At 33.7% G+C, this 14525-nt stretch overlaps 1 protein-coding gene across 1 annotated transcript in view; it reads left to right on the top strand.

Moving 5' to 3' along the window:
* LOC129234495 (putative phosphoenolpyruvate synthase) overlaps window positions 1–14525 on the top strand; it is an 82487-nt gene that overhangs the window by 13400 nt on the left and 54562 nt on the right. Inside the window, exons 6-13 of the mRNA XM_054868494.1 lie at window positions 1367–1405; window positions 1481–1608; window positions 4211–4281; window positions 5249–5313; window positions 7449–7596; window positions 7682–7799; window positions 11729–11829; window positions 13676–13747. Coding sequence (XP_054724469.1) covers window positions 1367–1405; window positions 1481–1608; window positions 4211–4281; window positions 5249–5313; window positions 7449–7596; window positions 7682–7799; window positions 11729–11829; window positions 13676–13747 — 742 coding nt within the window. The remainder of the gene's footprint in view (window positions 1–1366; window positions 1406–1480; window positions 1609–4210; window positions 4282–5248; window positions 5314–7448; window positions 7597–7681; window positions 7800–11728; window positions 11830–13675; window positions 13748–14525) is intronic.

Genomic DNA, 14525 nt, shown 5'->3' with positions numbered 1-14525 from the left:
CAAGATTTTTCTCCAAGATCGTGCAAGGGTAACTGATTTTACCTTTGACCATGTAGCTGCTATACCATGCACTGCATCCAATAATGAATAATATATGGGTAGGACACGTGTCCGATTTGACCTCTGTTCACGGATAGTAAGGTACGCTTCGTATTACCTTGATTTTAGCTCCTGAAAGAAGCTTTAAAAAAGTGATTCCGAAATGATGCACGGATAATCCGCAAACCGGATAATCCGCACACGGATAATCGGGAGAATAATGTATTGAATCACATTACAATTGCTAATAATGGGGAAATGACATTAAATTGGAGTAAAAGGAAGTCATGTGATGCGCAACATCAGCTCGTTTGGTACATTTGACATGAGACCAGTTTTTAAGTGTCGTGCACTGTACCCAGTCTTCTACGGGTCTAGAAACTTTGTATTGCTCCAAGCAAACTAAAGTTAATCAATTTTTATCATCTTTAGAGATATCAGAGCCTTTCTTTAATTTTTTTAATAACGTTGGTGTAATCTTTTCTGCACTTTTCAACATTTCCCTTTTTCTTCTTCAATTTGTTTCTTGCGTTCTTTTGTTTTTTGTTCTGCTCGAATTTTCTCTTAAAGGTACGATTGCTAGAATGAACGTTTTAAAAAAATTACGAGAGGAGTGATTGCACTTTCAATTTCCAGCTTTAGGTGGCCGTCTTTTTTCTACATAACGTATCGCAGTTACCATGCTAATGTCAACCGTCATAGACTTACCTAATTCAATGAGATTTCTCACCTCTGAAGACTGATCTGCATTCTTACTATCATTGACTAAATGTATTGCTGAAGTGCTGGGTTTGATAACAGCTTTATATTTATTATTTTCACTATCATTTTAGTCATCAACGCTCTCATCTCTGACGGATAATGGATCAGGGCAAGTAGTGACCCTGTCACAACGTGCCTCCTTGACTTTGTCACAACTAGCCCTTTATTGTTACGCCATTTTGAACTTTACTCAATAGTTTCTGAAGTATTATCATAATTAACAAATAAAATGCATAAAATAACAGCTCAAAACATAGGTATTTAAATAATGTTAGGACAGTTTTCACACCTCAGTATCCTTAATGGCAGAGACAATACCAACGCAGGTCACAAAATTTACTTTTGCTGTAGAAAACACGATAAATATTTTCATCTAGAAAACAGTCTAACGCTATACTTCCAAAAACACACAAGACATTGAGACAATCAACCTGCTCACTCGCATGACACGACAGGTGTTGAAACCTATTGGCTCAGTCAGGAGGCTCGATGGCACAACTTGCCCACAACTAACCCCAGTCTCCCCTACTACTACAAATTAAAATTTATTTTCTACTCATTTCAGTGGACAGATTAAAGGTGACGTGAAGGAGGCTTGCAAAAGGTAGTGCCACGTGCATGCTATTCTTTTTTCTTATCTTTTTCATTTTCGACTTGAGTGATCTTCTTTCAATTTCAGATTATGTGATGCGGTCGCAAACGAGAAAATCCCGGAAGACCTGAAGGAATCAATACTAAAGTCTTTAAATAAATCTTTCGGTCAAAAAATGCATTCATGCAAATTTGCAGTTCGGTCCTCTGCAACAGGTAAGAGATAGTTTTAGATGGTTCAGATAGTCTTTGATGAGATCTTGTGGAAATTATTTTTTAGCACCTATCACTGCATGAGGCGTGGCACGATTGAGGGTTCATCCGTTAAACTTAGTTGATATATGTAGCTAGAAAAGTAATGCCAGGGTTCCAAGAACAACTGGATTACAGATGTATCCTAGAGATGAACTAATTAAAAACAAAGTAAAAAGAATTTTTACAAAATACTTTTAAAAGTTTCTTAATTTTTAACATAATATATAAAGCACGCAACATTTTTATTTCCTTTTACAAAAAAGGAAGTATTGTATTCGCGGAAAAAAATTCACTCAAAAATCGACCTTAATTTGAATTTTGCTCACCCCCGAATGAATGTTGAGTTTTTTTTTCGACCCGAACACAAGTCCATATATACCTAAGAACGTATAGACGCCCGAAATATCCATTTTGAAGATTCCCGAGTTAATTACAACGAGTTTTCTCGTGACATCTGTATGTACGTATGTATGTGCGTATACGTATGTGCATTTGTACATAACACAAGAACAATAGTCCTAGAAAGTTGAAATTTGGTACGTAGACTCCTATTGGAGTCTAGTTGTGCACCTCACCTTTTGGTTGCATTCGGTAGTTTCTAAAAGGGTTTTTGCACCTATTTGGAGGGAAATCGTTGGAGATTTCGATACAAACTCAAGTTGCGTTATAATTTGACGGAAACTTGGCGTATATCGCCAGTCTTTTGGTCGCCAAGTTTTGTCGCCAGCTTGACGACAAATTTGGCGATTTTTTTTAAAAACTTGAATTTTAGTTTGGCCACTATTGGTGATATTTAGAGGGTTAACTATTGAATCACATTAAAATTGCAATAATGGGGAAATTACATTAAATTGGTGTAAAAGGAAGCCATGTGATGCACACATCAGCTCGTTTTAAATAAGAAATAGATTGTTCTAATTTTAACTGTTGCCGAAGGAAAGAAAATATATATTATAACACTTCGTGTGTGTGTGTGATAGGTTTTGGAGTCAGTCGCTTCAAGGCGTCCTTTGTGTTTGATTTTTGGAAGAAGAAAAAAGTTTCCAGATTACCACATTCCCGTCCTTTCAAAATTTTCCGGGAGGGGGGGGGAGTGATAGTCAGTGCATAGAAACACAACAAAATAACGCCCATATTTGGAAATTCTTGAATTTTCAAAGCTAGAGGGATCAAATATCCACTTCTGATTCCCCTAAATGACGGGATAGCCGCAACATGCTAGCTCTTTGTTGTCACTGTTATTTGTTAACTTTGCACGCTTAGTTGTTATTTTAATTTTTTTGAAAAGCAAAATTCAAGTTGATTTTTACGAGTTAACTATGCATTCATAAAACTTAACCTTAATAATTTAAGTTAGTGTATTGAGAATACTTTAAAAAAAAGCAAAGTATATGTATTATACATTAGTTTTTTTAACGGAACAAGTGTGTTACAACAGTTTAAATAGTCTGCAAGAGACAAAAAAACAATGGATTGGCTCTGTTGAACGATTAAACTAGTAGTAATTGGAATAACATAAGTAAACTGATTTACCTCGTTTAAAACTTAAGTATTCTTTACAGCTTAAGTTTTTTTTTAGTGGTACATGCACGGCTTTGCCCGTAGTAGAAAATTAAGAGGTCATTTGGTTCGCCTGTATATTTACAAATAATGGATGGGGAATGTCTCGCCAATTTGCTCTGACGATTTGCATATCGTCCACGTTATGATAGTTTGCTCGTCCATGTTATAGTAATTTACTCGTTCATATAATGATCGTTTGCTCGGAAAAATATTCTTAAAGTTGGAAGAGAAAAAAAAACAATTTTTCGAAAAATCCCTTCGAGGTGCACATCCCCATACTACAAACTCATTTTGTGCCACATTTCATGAAAATCGGCCAAACAGTCCAGGCGCTATGCGCGTCACAGACATTCAGACATATATCCGGGCATAGATCCAGACTTTCAGCTTTATTATTAGTAAAGATAAAGATAAAGGTTTAGTTTCTGTAAAGTTAAAAAAGCTCTTTGATGAAAGAAAAAAAAATGAATATTCTGAACTGAAGTCTAAGATATTTCAAAAATAAATAGCTAAAACAAAATATTACCTAAAATAAAAATGGATCTATAAGGATAAAATGTGTCAAAAAATATAAATGCATAAAACGTCTTGCATAATAAAAACAGAAACTAAGTAAGACATATTTCACTTTTGTTCATTGCTTTATTCCCATGCTTATGGATATTTTGACCTTTATTGCTTCGTTTTCTAGAATTCTGTAGTTAAAAGAAAGACGTGATTTCGATGAACGATAGAATTAGTATTCACTTCAATTATAGCTGCAAAAGTTTTCAGGATTGTTTAAATCTTCAGTACCTTCCGTAAAGTTTTTCATTGTTGCTTATCAAACTACTTCTTAAGCCTAGGGAAATGAAAAATGATTTCTATGAACTATGTCATTAATGTTTTATCTAAATTCTAAATTATGACCGTAAATGTTTTACAATTATTCGTAAAGACGTTTTTTGTTTTTGATTGATGTCTTTATTGATTCATTTTGACCCTTTTGCTTTCTTGGCAGGAGAGGACACGGAACAAATGTCTGCGGCAGGTCAAATGGATACCTTCCTTGGAATTTCTGGAATTGATGAAGTAAGTGGATTAATAAGTGTTAATTACAGAATTATTTATTTAATATTTATTTCACTCATTCGTTTTTCCTTTTGTCTATTTACTTATTTATTCATGTGTACGAAATATGAATGTTGCAGTTTAATTAAACTAATCTGAACCGAAAGAACAATAAATAATTGCTGATATTTTACACTTATTGATTTATATAGTCGACTGTCCAGTTGATGCCATGATTAGTTAAAACGAACAACCAGCGGACACATAGTTCTTGCTCTCACAATTTCTGTTGTGTTAGTGTTCTATCAGCATGAAAGTCGTTAATATGACATTTGTACCTGGAACTTGTGACTCACCAATACGATGTAACAGTTTCTCAGAGTTGAAATAGTATTTGATGTATTTCTTTTAAGAAACACTTGTTTCCTTTAAGAATTTTCAGTTTTAACATCCAAAATACTTCCATTATGATTAAGTACAGTGCACTATTTAGTATCATTACAATACTTTCAAATTCATACATAGTAACGATTTTTTTATTTCCAAACTTGAATCATTCAAATAGAGACCCTCCCACCTTATCCCCAGTGCCGCTAAGCGAATCAAATGGATGTCAAAGGTACAGGTGTGGAAGACATGTCGTCGCAACAAGATTGTGCCGCTTGCCCTTACATCACGAGAAACAATCGGCTTTATTATACAAAATACAATATTCCAAGAATATGCTATTCCCTGTACACCTAGCCTAAACAAGGTTAAATTTGCATGGGAGCTCACGTTAGCTCAGCTCTTGCTTTTTTTTTTTTTTTTTTTTTTTCCATATTTGTGTAAATTTTACATATTTGCCGGAATTCATGCTGTTTCTGCATGCATTTTGAAGACCACAGGGCTCCTGCAGTTTTTTGTTAGGGCCCTGAGCCTAGGTAATTCTAATTTGAGTTAAACTTTGATATTGAGATACATTATGAACTCTTTTACATTATTGAAGGTGCTCCTTGCAGTGAAGAAGTGTTGGGCTTCGCAATTTGGATTTGTTGCTACAGAATACAAAAGGTGAGCCATATTACTTGAATTTTTTAATGTTATTTTCAGAAAATCAACTGTCCATGGCTTAAATTTCTGCCAGCCTACTTTGAAAATGCCAAAGATTCTGCCCGTTAATTTTTAATTTCTTGATTTGTTGGTTCTGATACAAAGCTTCATTGATCATTTTGTCAATTCCAAATGTCCTCAATGTCCAAAACTTTAAAAGAACAGTTGAAGATATTAAGCTAGCATTTCGTCAAATAAGCTGACACAACTCAAACTATTGATCTTGCAATTGATAAAAAAGCCTTACATAAATAGAAGGTATTTCGCTCAGAAACCTTTCAACATTCAACAAAGTATCAATAGTGCAGTTTCTTGAAAGTTTACACTGTAATCTTTATCATTATTTTTATTGTTTTGTTTCTTTTCATTGTTTTTTTAACCGCTAAAACACCTAGGTACTCTTAAAACCAATATTCTGTAGGAAAAAAATGATAAGCTAGCCTAAATTATAAATCAAAAAGTTCCCCTCGTGTAAAATTTATAGACTATACAGGGTGTTCCGTTTTAACATGCAAGACCTTTATTTTGACCTCCGTTAGTCCTAAATGCATACTTCCAATTGCAAAAATCTTCAAAATCAGATGCGGAGTTAAGATATTGAAAATTTGAAGCAAAAATAAAAATGAGTCAAAAGAGACAAAATTTTACTTTTTATACGGGCCCCAGGTCCTCAAACTGATATTTGGAGAAATAATCTCCATTGAAAACTATTATTGACACAAAAAAAACTTGACATTTGTGCGACCAAAACTCAAGGAGATATTCCAGTTTAAAGTTTTAAGGAGCCATATAGAAGATGAGATTTGAACTTATCGCCCTTATAGAAGAATGACAGGTCGTCAAAGTAAGAAAACAAGGTATTTATATTTTTCATTGTAATTCAAAAATAAATGCAAATGTCATGCCGTGATACGCAAAAACACACTACAAAACCTCGAACACTTTGAAACACCACACTATGCACATATATAATTTCAAACAATTGTTAATGGCTATATTCCCCCCCCCCCAAAAGGCGTTATTGACGATGAGTGAAAAGTGGTGTACGTCACAAAGTGCTGCGTTCCATATCTCGGTGAATTTTGGTCGTACTAATTCCAAACTTTTTGTGTTGGAATTCTTTTCCAATGGAGATTATTTCCATAACTATAAGTTAGGGGACCTGGGGCCCGTATAAAAAGTTAAATTTTGTATTTTTTGACACATTTTTATTTTTACTTCAAACTTTCAATACCTTAACTCTGCATCTGATTTTGAACATTTTCGCAATTGAAAATATATATCTAGGACTAACAGTTGCGAAGATAAAGGCCTTGCAGGTTAAAACGGAACACCCTGTATATTGACAATCGATCAAGTAAGTGTGATCGAGTACAAAAAAGCTAAATATTTCAACAGGAAATTCCTTTATGTCCTACGTAAATGATATCTTTGTCACATATGAGGCGATGAGAAGCAAAGGGATGTTGGATGTAAGTGGACATTTTTAAGTTTTGAGTAAAACGACTATAAAGATAACTACAAAGTCCTAGGTAGGCTTTCATTGATTTTCTTTCCTAAATCATGCTGTTCAGTAACACTTACCAGGGCTAATAGTACCATCTATACAGAGCCCGTATACAGAGAAGGGGATCATCTACCATTTGTACTAGTTATCTCCAAATTTTTAATTTTGATACTTACATCCTTTTGCTTCTCACTGCCTCATATGGTGTCAGTACACCTGCGACCTACACATTGGCGTCCCAAACTTAAATTTTTAGAGGTCGGAAATTCTCAACTTACCAAATGGATCGCCTAATTTTTCCAAGTAGAGCTCGAATGATGATAATTTTGCCTAATGGAGGTCCAATATTGGCAAATAGAGCTCCAAATTTTGCCGGATGATGATAACTTTTGCCGAACCGTCAGACTAAATTTGCCTAATAAGGAAAATCAGTGACCTCCCATCGGAGCGCCACTGCACCTACACTCACCCTAGCGTAAGACTTTGGTAGATCAGCCGATTTACGACTTAAATAGACTGTATTATCAATCTTTAATTTCATTTTGTCATGTTTGGGCAACAGATAAAAAGCATTTCCTTCCAATTGCAGACGCTACGGACAAGAACTGAACTCTCCGATGGCTGTTGTGATCCAACAAATGGTGCCGTGTGACGTAGCTGGCGTCATGTTTACCTGCGATCCTCTAACAGGGAATCCTACCCTTATGAGCATCACTGCCAACTATGGGTTGGGAGAGGTAAAGTTGTTCCGTTTGCCTGTCTTTTGAGTTCTCGGCTCGTAACGGTTTCAGTATTCACACTTTAATTTGACTTTCATTCTAGTCTGTCGTATCTGGATCGGAAGAACCGGACGCCATTGAGCTTGGGAGAGACTATTATGATCAGTTAACGATAAGAAATAAAAGCATTGGAGCAAAAAGTCGGAAAATCGTTGTCAAAGGTAAATTTGTTCTTTAATAATGACAAAGTGCAGTAAGGTTAAATGAATTGCCGTCTATTACTATTTTTTAAATTTTTAAAATCCCACATTATATATACCTAACACAAGGAAATTTCATGCAGACAAGATTCTGTAGTTTAATGGCAGTATACATCATCATCTGCGGTAGCTCAGACAAAATGATCGCAAACAGAATTATTGCTTTTTTTTATTTTCTTCTTTTTTGAAATGTTTGAGGCATGAAAATATTTTTTGACATTTTCTAAAGGAGTAAGATTCATTTTAGAGGTGTGAAAAAAATTCTAATGACTAAATGTAAGATGATGGGTAAAGGAAACATGAGTTGCATTTTGATTTTGACATTTAGAATGTTTGACGTTTCGTATTTTAGAAAAAAGAAAACTTCAAATGCAATATTAAAAAAAAAAAAATCAATCTTTTATCTTTTTCTATTTTAAGTGCACTCATAACTGTTTCAGCCTTTCTAAATTGGTAAAATAACTGTAAGGCTTTGAAATTCGTCATACTAGCTCCCGTACTGTAGCACACTGTAGGGAGGCATTCCCAAAAAATAATAGACGCGTCCGTTTCCGGCTCTAAGCCGGATGTTTGCCTTTTAATCTCATCGGTGGTAGAACAGTATTACACACGCTAAAATTCCTTGGACGAGGAAAATTATTTACGTATAGTTTGGGTATGAGATGATTCGCATATGTAATTTTATTATTTATTTGTTGCAAAAGAAATTTTCGATATCATCTAAACACACACACACACACACACACAAAAAAAAAAAAAAACAGGAAAAGCATGGTTAATTCTTTGAGCATTTTTCTTTTCTGCTCAACTGCGAACTTGAAGAAACATAAAAGATTAGCTTGAAAGATGTAAAAAAAAAAAAAAAAAAAATGTGAAGCTTGTTGTACGGTATTATCTTTGAAATAATAAAGCACAATGGGGTTGTTTCCTTCAGTCAAAATTACTACTTTTAGTCACTGAAATTGATAGAATAAGCAAAAAAAAATTTAAAAAAAAAAAAAAAATAAATAAATATATAAATAAAAATAATAATAATATCATGGACTACAAGAAAATACTTTCATTTTCCCAACAGTTATTTTTTAATTAATTTTTTTAAATGTCCGACTTTTCAAACAAGGCGTGGTCTTTATGATGTCACAAATGATGCTCTTTGGCGAATCTTTCTACTGCGTTTCCATGTTATCATAATCAAGCAGCGAATTACAATTGTGCTCTACGCTTTCTATCAACCATATCGTTGCCAATACTCGTGAGTAAAGATGCGAATTAAATATTTTGCTCTGTGAATGGCAACAGTGAATGGCATTTTATCATTTTCATCATTTGTGACGTCATCAGCAGAAGCGTAAACAATAAAAGCTTACCGATCAAAGTATTTTTTTAAAAATATTAAACTTAAAAAAAATATTTTAAAAATGCTCAGATCCTATGTTTTTAAGCATGTTCTTTCAAAAATAATAATAATAATAATAATAATAATGTTTTGGAAACGACCCCATTGATTTATCCATCACTAATGTTTTCTTTAATTAGTTTTTCGTAAAAGTTTTAGTCTTTTAGAAAAATAACTCTTGCCATTCTCCCTCCAGCACTTTTGAAAACATTGCTACTTTTCTGTGCACAGTGCAACCTCGATTATCCGAACTAACCGGGACCAAAGGCAATCCGGATGATCGAAAATCCGGATATTAAGGGTAGTATGGAGATAAACAAAGTAAATGGGCCATTGGGGACGCAAGACGAAAATTTTGTCCCGCACGTGACGCCTCATATATTTTATTAGAAGCAACACTTTTAAATGGTAATGAACAAAATTTTCTGCTTAACAAATTACAAACGTATGTGTGGTTTTTATGCAAACATCTTCGTCATCTTTACTAATGATAAAGCTCAAGGTCTCTCTGTCAGGATGTCTGGATGTCTGGATGTCTGGATCTCTGTGACGCGCATAGCGCCTAGACCGTTCGGCCGATTTTAACTAGATTTGGCACAAAGTTAGTTTGTAGCATGGGAGTGTGCACCTCGAGGCGATTTTTCGAAAATTCGATTTTTTTTTCTATTTCAATTTTAGGAGCATTTTCCGGAGCAAAATTATCACAAGATGGACGAGTAAATTACGAAATTATCATAAAGTGGAATGGGATAGCGAATGAACATAGCGAATTGGCGAGATGTGCATCATTCATTATTTGTAAATATACAGGCGAACCAAATGATCTTTTAATTTTCTACTACAGGCAAAGCCGTGCGGGTACCACTAGTTACAGCATAAAATTAATAATTTTTAATGGAATGTATCAACCATCACGTACGAGACAAAGAAGCTACTTTTTCGTGCAATGACGCCATACATAATTTTTTTCAACGGCATAAATTATTATTTCTCAACAAATGAGCTATGTTTCCTTCACTTTGAAAACTTAACTTTCACAACCTACAATTTGTTTCGTCATTGCTACATTATTAGATGAGGAGAAAATATTAACTAATTCACATACAGCAAGTTACAAGAGGTTGACTTTGGATGTCCCGCACGTGACGCATGCAAATAAATTAAATTAAAAAACAAAACTAAACTGATTAATAAAAGAGTAACTGTGCCAGGAGTAGCTTTGTATCAAATGTAAAGATAAATATGCTTACATCTGTTTAATTAAAATATTAAGATTTATTACAAAATGTTGGTGATATTATTGCGTCTTATTGTCCCGCACGTGACCGTGGAATGGCCCAAATCCTTAAATAAATATACTTCATTCATGGGAATCATTCTGAGGGAAAAAAAACATATTTTTTTATATACAAAATTACTTAGAATTATTTTCAATACATTAAAAAATATCAAAACAATTTTTCACCAAAGCTCTTGACAACGATCACTGTCTTCTTGTTCAAACACGAGTGTTACTTGAACGAAACACGTTCATCCAAACGCTTGGTTATAGTTCAGCTGCAGGGGTGTTTGTTAGAACACCAAAGTTTGCTACAATCTGATATAATCAGAAGCTGTAAAATTAATCAAAATAAGAGGGAGTGCTTGGTGTACTTGTAGTTATTTTCCTGCTATCATAACTTAAAATCATCTATTAAACGAGCTGATGTGTGCATCACATGATTTCCTTTTACTCCGATTTTAATGTCATTTTCCCATTATTGGCAATTTTAATGTGATTCAATAATTTACTCTCTAAATATCACCACCAGTGGCCAAATTAAAACAAGATTTGAAAAAAAAAAAGAAAATGTCGCCAAATATCTCTCCAACTTGGCGACCAAAAGACTGGCGATATATCGCCAAGTGTCCGCCAAATTATAACACCACTTGAGTATACATTGAAATTAACAATGATACCCCCCCCCCCCAAAAAGAAAGAGCAAAATACCCCTTTAGAAACACCCGAATGCAACAAAAAGGAGAGGTGCACAACTAGACCCCACTAGGAGTCTACGTATTAAATTTCAACTATCTAGGACATACCGTTCTTGAGTTATGCGACATACATACGCACATTCGCACATACATACGTACATACAGGCGTCACGAGAAAACTCGTTGTAATTAACTCGCGAATCGTCAAAATGGATATTTGGATGTGTCTATACGTTCTTAGGCACTTATCTACGTGTAGTCGAGTGGAAAAAGCAAAAAAAAAAACCTCAACATTCATTCGGGGGTGAGCAAAATGAAAATTAAGGCCGATTTTTGAGTGAATTTTTTTTTCGCGAATACAATACTTCCTTTCTTGTAAAAGGAAGTAAAAATAACCATTTTGAAAAGGCAAATTTTTTCCGGATAAGCGAAAATCGGATAACCGAGGTTCTACTGTACTTTGCAAAGTGAATCCCTATTTATTGTGACTGCTGTGATTTCAAAATCTGCATTTCAGATGGAGAAGGGACAGCTGTGGAAGACGTTTCAGACAACCAAAGAAATGAGTGTTGCCTTTCCGACGAAATGATTTTCAGACTTGGAAAAATTGGAGTTCAGGTGATTTAATAAGACTCCTACAGCGAGAGCCAACTTATTAACAATTGCTTGTCCTACTTGGTGCTGATGAATTTCGCATTGTTTGTTGTAGCAGATATTTCGCAAATTTATTTCCATCTTTTGCACAAGAGAAAAATACTTAGAAAGTAAATTCAAGATGTTTTCACTGAGCAGTGATACATAAACTCTCACTCAACAACATTTGAATAACTTTGTATAATCATTAAAAGACTTGACGATTCATGATACTCACTTTTTTTTTTTTTTTTTTTTTTGATACACCTTTAAGAAACGCATCAATCTTTTTCGTTAGCACACACAGTTGCGAATTGCTTTGACTAATTTGAAGAATAATTTATTGGATCAACTCACGGACGTTATTGAACAAATTCACTTTAATTTTCGATAATTATTGCATGTTTCGATGTTTGAAACAGTTGTAAGTTTGTGGCTCTAGGGAGGGGTGAGGGGGAGTTAAATACCGCTTATGTAGATCCTTATTTGGCTATTCCTATTTAATGATGCGAACTTATAGTTCGGATTATTAAATAGGAATCGCCAAATTCTGGCTGAATTTCCAAAGATCTGGATGTCATACGTATCTGACATCCAGAGATACGTCTAGGATATTTTAAAGGGGTGAAAATACTTCTTGGTATTTTTATTAGAGTGAAATTTGTTTTGGAGGAGTGAAAAATACGAAAATAGTAAAGATCACGATAGTAATCAATTCCATTAAAAAAAAAAAAAAAAAAAAAAAACTTGCTTTTTAGTGATGAAATGAAAGATGGCATTCAAAGCAGAAGAACTAAGATTTTTAACTGTTAGAATGTTTGACATTTTAAATTTAAAAATACAAAACAATGACAAGTAATATTTTCGTAATTCCTATGTGATTCCGCTTCCTCAAAACACCAAGTGAAAATAAGCTAGACTAAACTTTTGAGGCGCTTTTCAGATTTTTCAATGTGTTAAATACGCTTGCATAGGCCTTAAAAATATCTCTGATAACCTCCCTAAACTCACAACATCATGCATTGATAAAGGGATTCCTAGTAGCCCTGAAACACGTGTACTGAATGTATTTTGCATTTTCTCTCATTTTTCCTTATAATTAACTTACTCTACCATTTTGAAATAAACACTAGCATGCCTTCTCTCTAGCTCACGAAATATGGGGTGTCAGCTTGCTGCACTGATACTTTAATTTCTAGGCGGGTGGGATGTCAGTCAGATCTACGTATGGAGTATAACCACCTTTTCTCTCTAGTTCATTTCTTTCTTTATTCTTCTAGGAGATTTCTGTTAAAGTTTTTGAGGAAAATTGTAACGAAGCTTTTCGTCTGCCAGACATGCAATATTTTATTTCTTGGACAGAGCAGAATACACACAAAGGAATAGGAAATTATTTATATCCCCAAAAAAAAATAAAAACGAAATCGCTTAAGGAGTCGTTTGTCCCAACGAAAGTTTTTACCGTAAACTTTTCGTTTCGTGTGATAGTGATAACATTTTTCACTTGAAGAAAAACAGGAATAAACATTTTATTATATTTTTATTCCCGTAAATTTGAAAAATTATAATTAGAGTTAATATTTAAGTACTCTATCCAAAAAGAATGAAAAAACTGCTCACTTGTTTCTCGTAATAACTGATTTCTTGATTTCGCAGGAAAAATTAGATCAATGCTTAAATCAATTCAGTTCAAAGATTTTGAAATCATAAAACAATATCTGGAATTTAAGCATGAAAATTGCTACCTATTCACTTTACTAAATAAAATTCAAAATTGTTATTACTGTTATCATTATTACATCCATTTTTATTTAAAATAATCCAATTTCAGATTGAGAAACATTACCGCACCAAAAGAGACGTTGAATTTGGATTTTGGAACAATAATTTGTATATATTTCAGGTAAGCTTTTTTATTTAACTATGAAACATATTTGGATAAGTGTAAGAAGCTTTTTCTAAAATTTAATGCTTAGCGTTAAATGCATTTTGTCTTTTTTTTTTATTTATTTATTTTTTTGCATCATACCACAGAATTTTATGTGCTGTCAATTTGTTTTTTTTTTAATATATACAAGTTTAAACTGATGTTACATTATATGAGAAAAATAAATTCAAACGTTTTTCACGGTCTTTGAAAAAACGTTATACGAACTACAGGTTAAAAATTAATCTTTTCAATTTCATTCAATACCTTTTTTAGCAACTACACTGGCATTCAAAAGTATATAGACAACAAATATTTTAATTAAAAATTAAATTTTACCATCGGTCTTTCATATTTATAAAATACTTATACATTTTCAGCATTTTTATTCATGACATAATTTTAGAAAAGCTTTATCTTTTGATTCATTGTAAAGATTGAAATTTTATTGCAGCATTATTCATATTATTTGTTATTTCAGTATTTTATAAGCTATGTAACACAATACGTGTTACGCAGCCAGGGGTGCTCACGTAGGGTCATGGCGCAGATTGCGCCATTGAAATTTTGAAAAAGGGGGGAGTTGTTTTGAGGGGTATTTTTCTCATTTTTGGGGGGGGCGCTTTTGTTTTGGGGGTCTCCGTGATATTGAGGGGGGGGGGGAACTCTGACGCAGCTGATATTCTTCAGGCTATACGCTCATTTAGTACTATAGATTACACATACATCGTGTTCTCGTTTAACTTGCAAAACC

Source organism: Uloborus diversus, chromosome 1, assembly GCF_026930045.1.
Source record: "Uloborus diversus isolate 005 chromosome 1, Udiv.v.3.1, whole genome shotgun sequence".
Classification (NCBI taxonomy): Eukaryota; Metazoa; Arthropoda; class Arachnida; order Araneae; family Uloboridae; genus Uloborus; species Uloborus diversus.
Note: the sequence above shows the minus strand (reverse complement) of the source record. Positions and strands in the feature narration are given on the sequence as shown.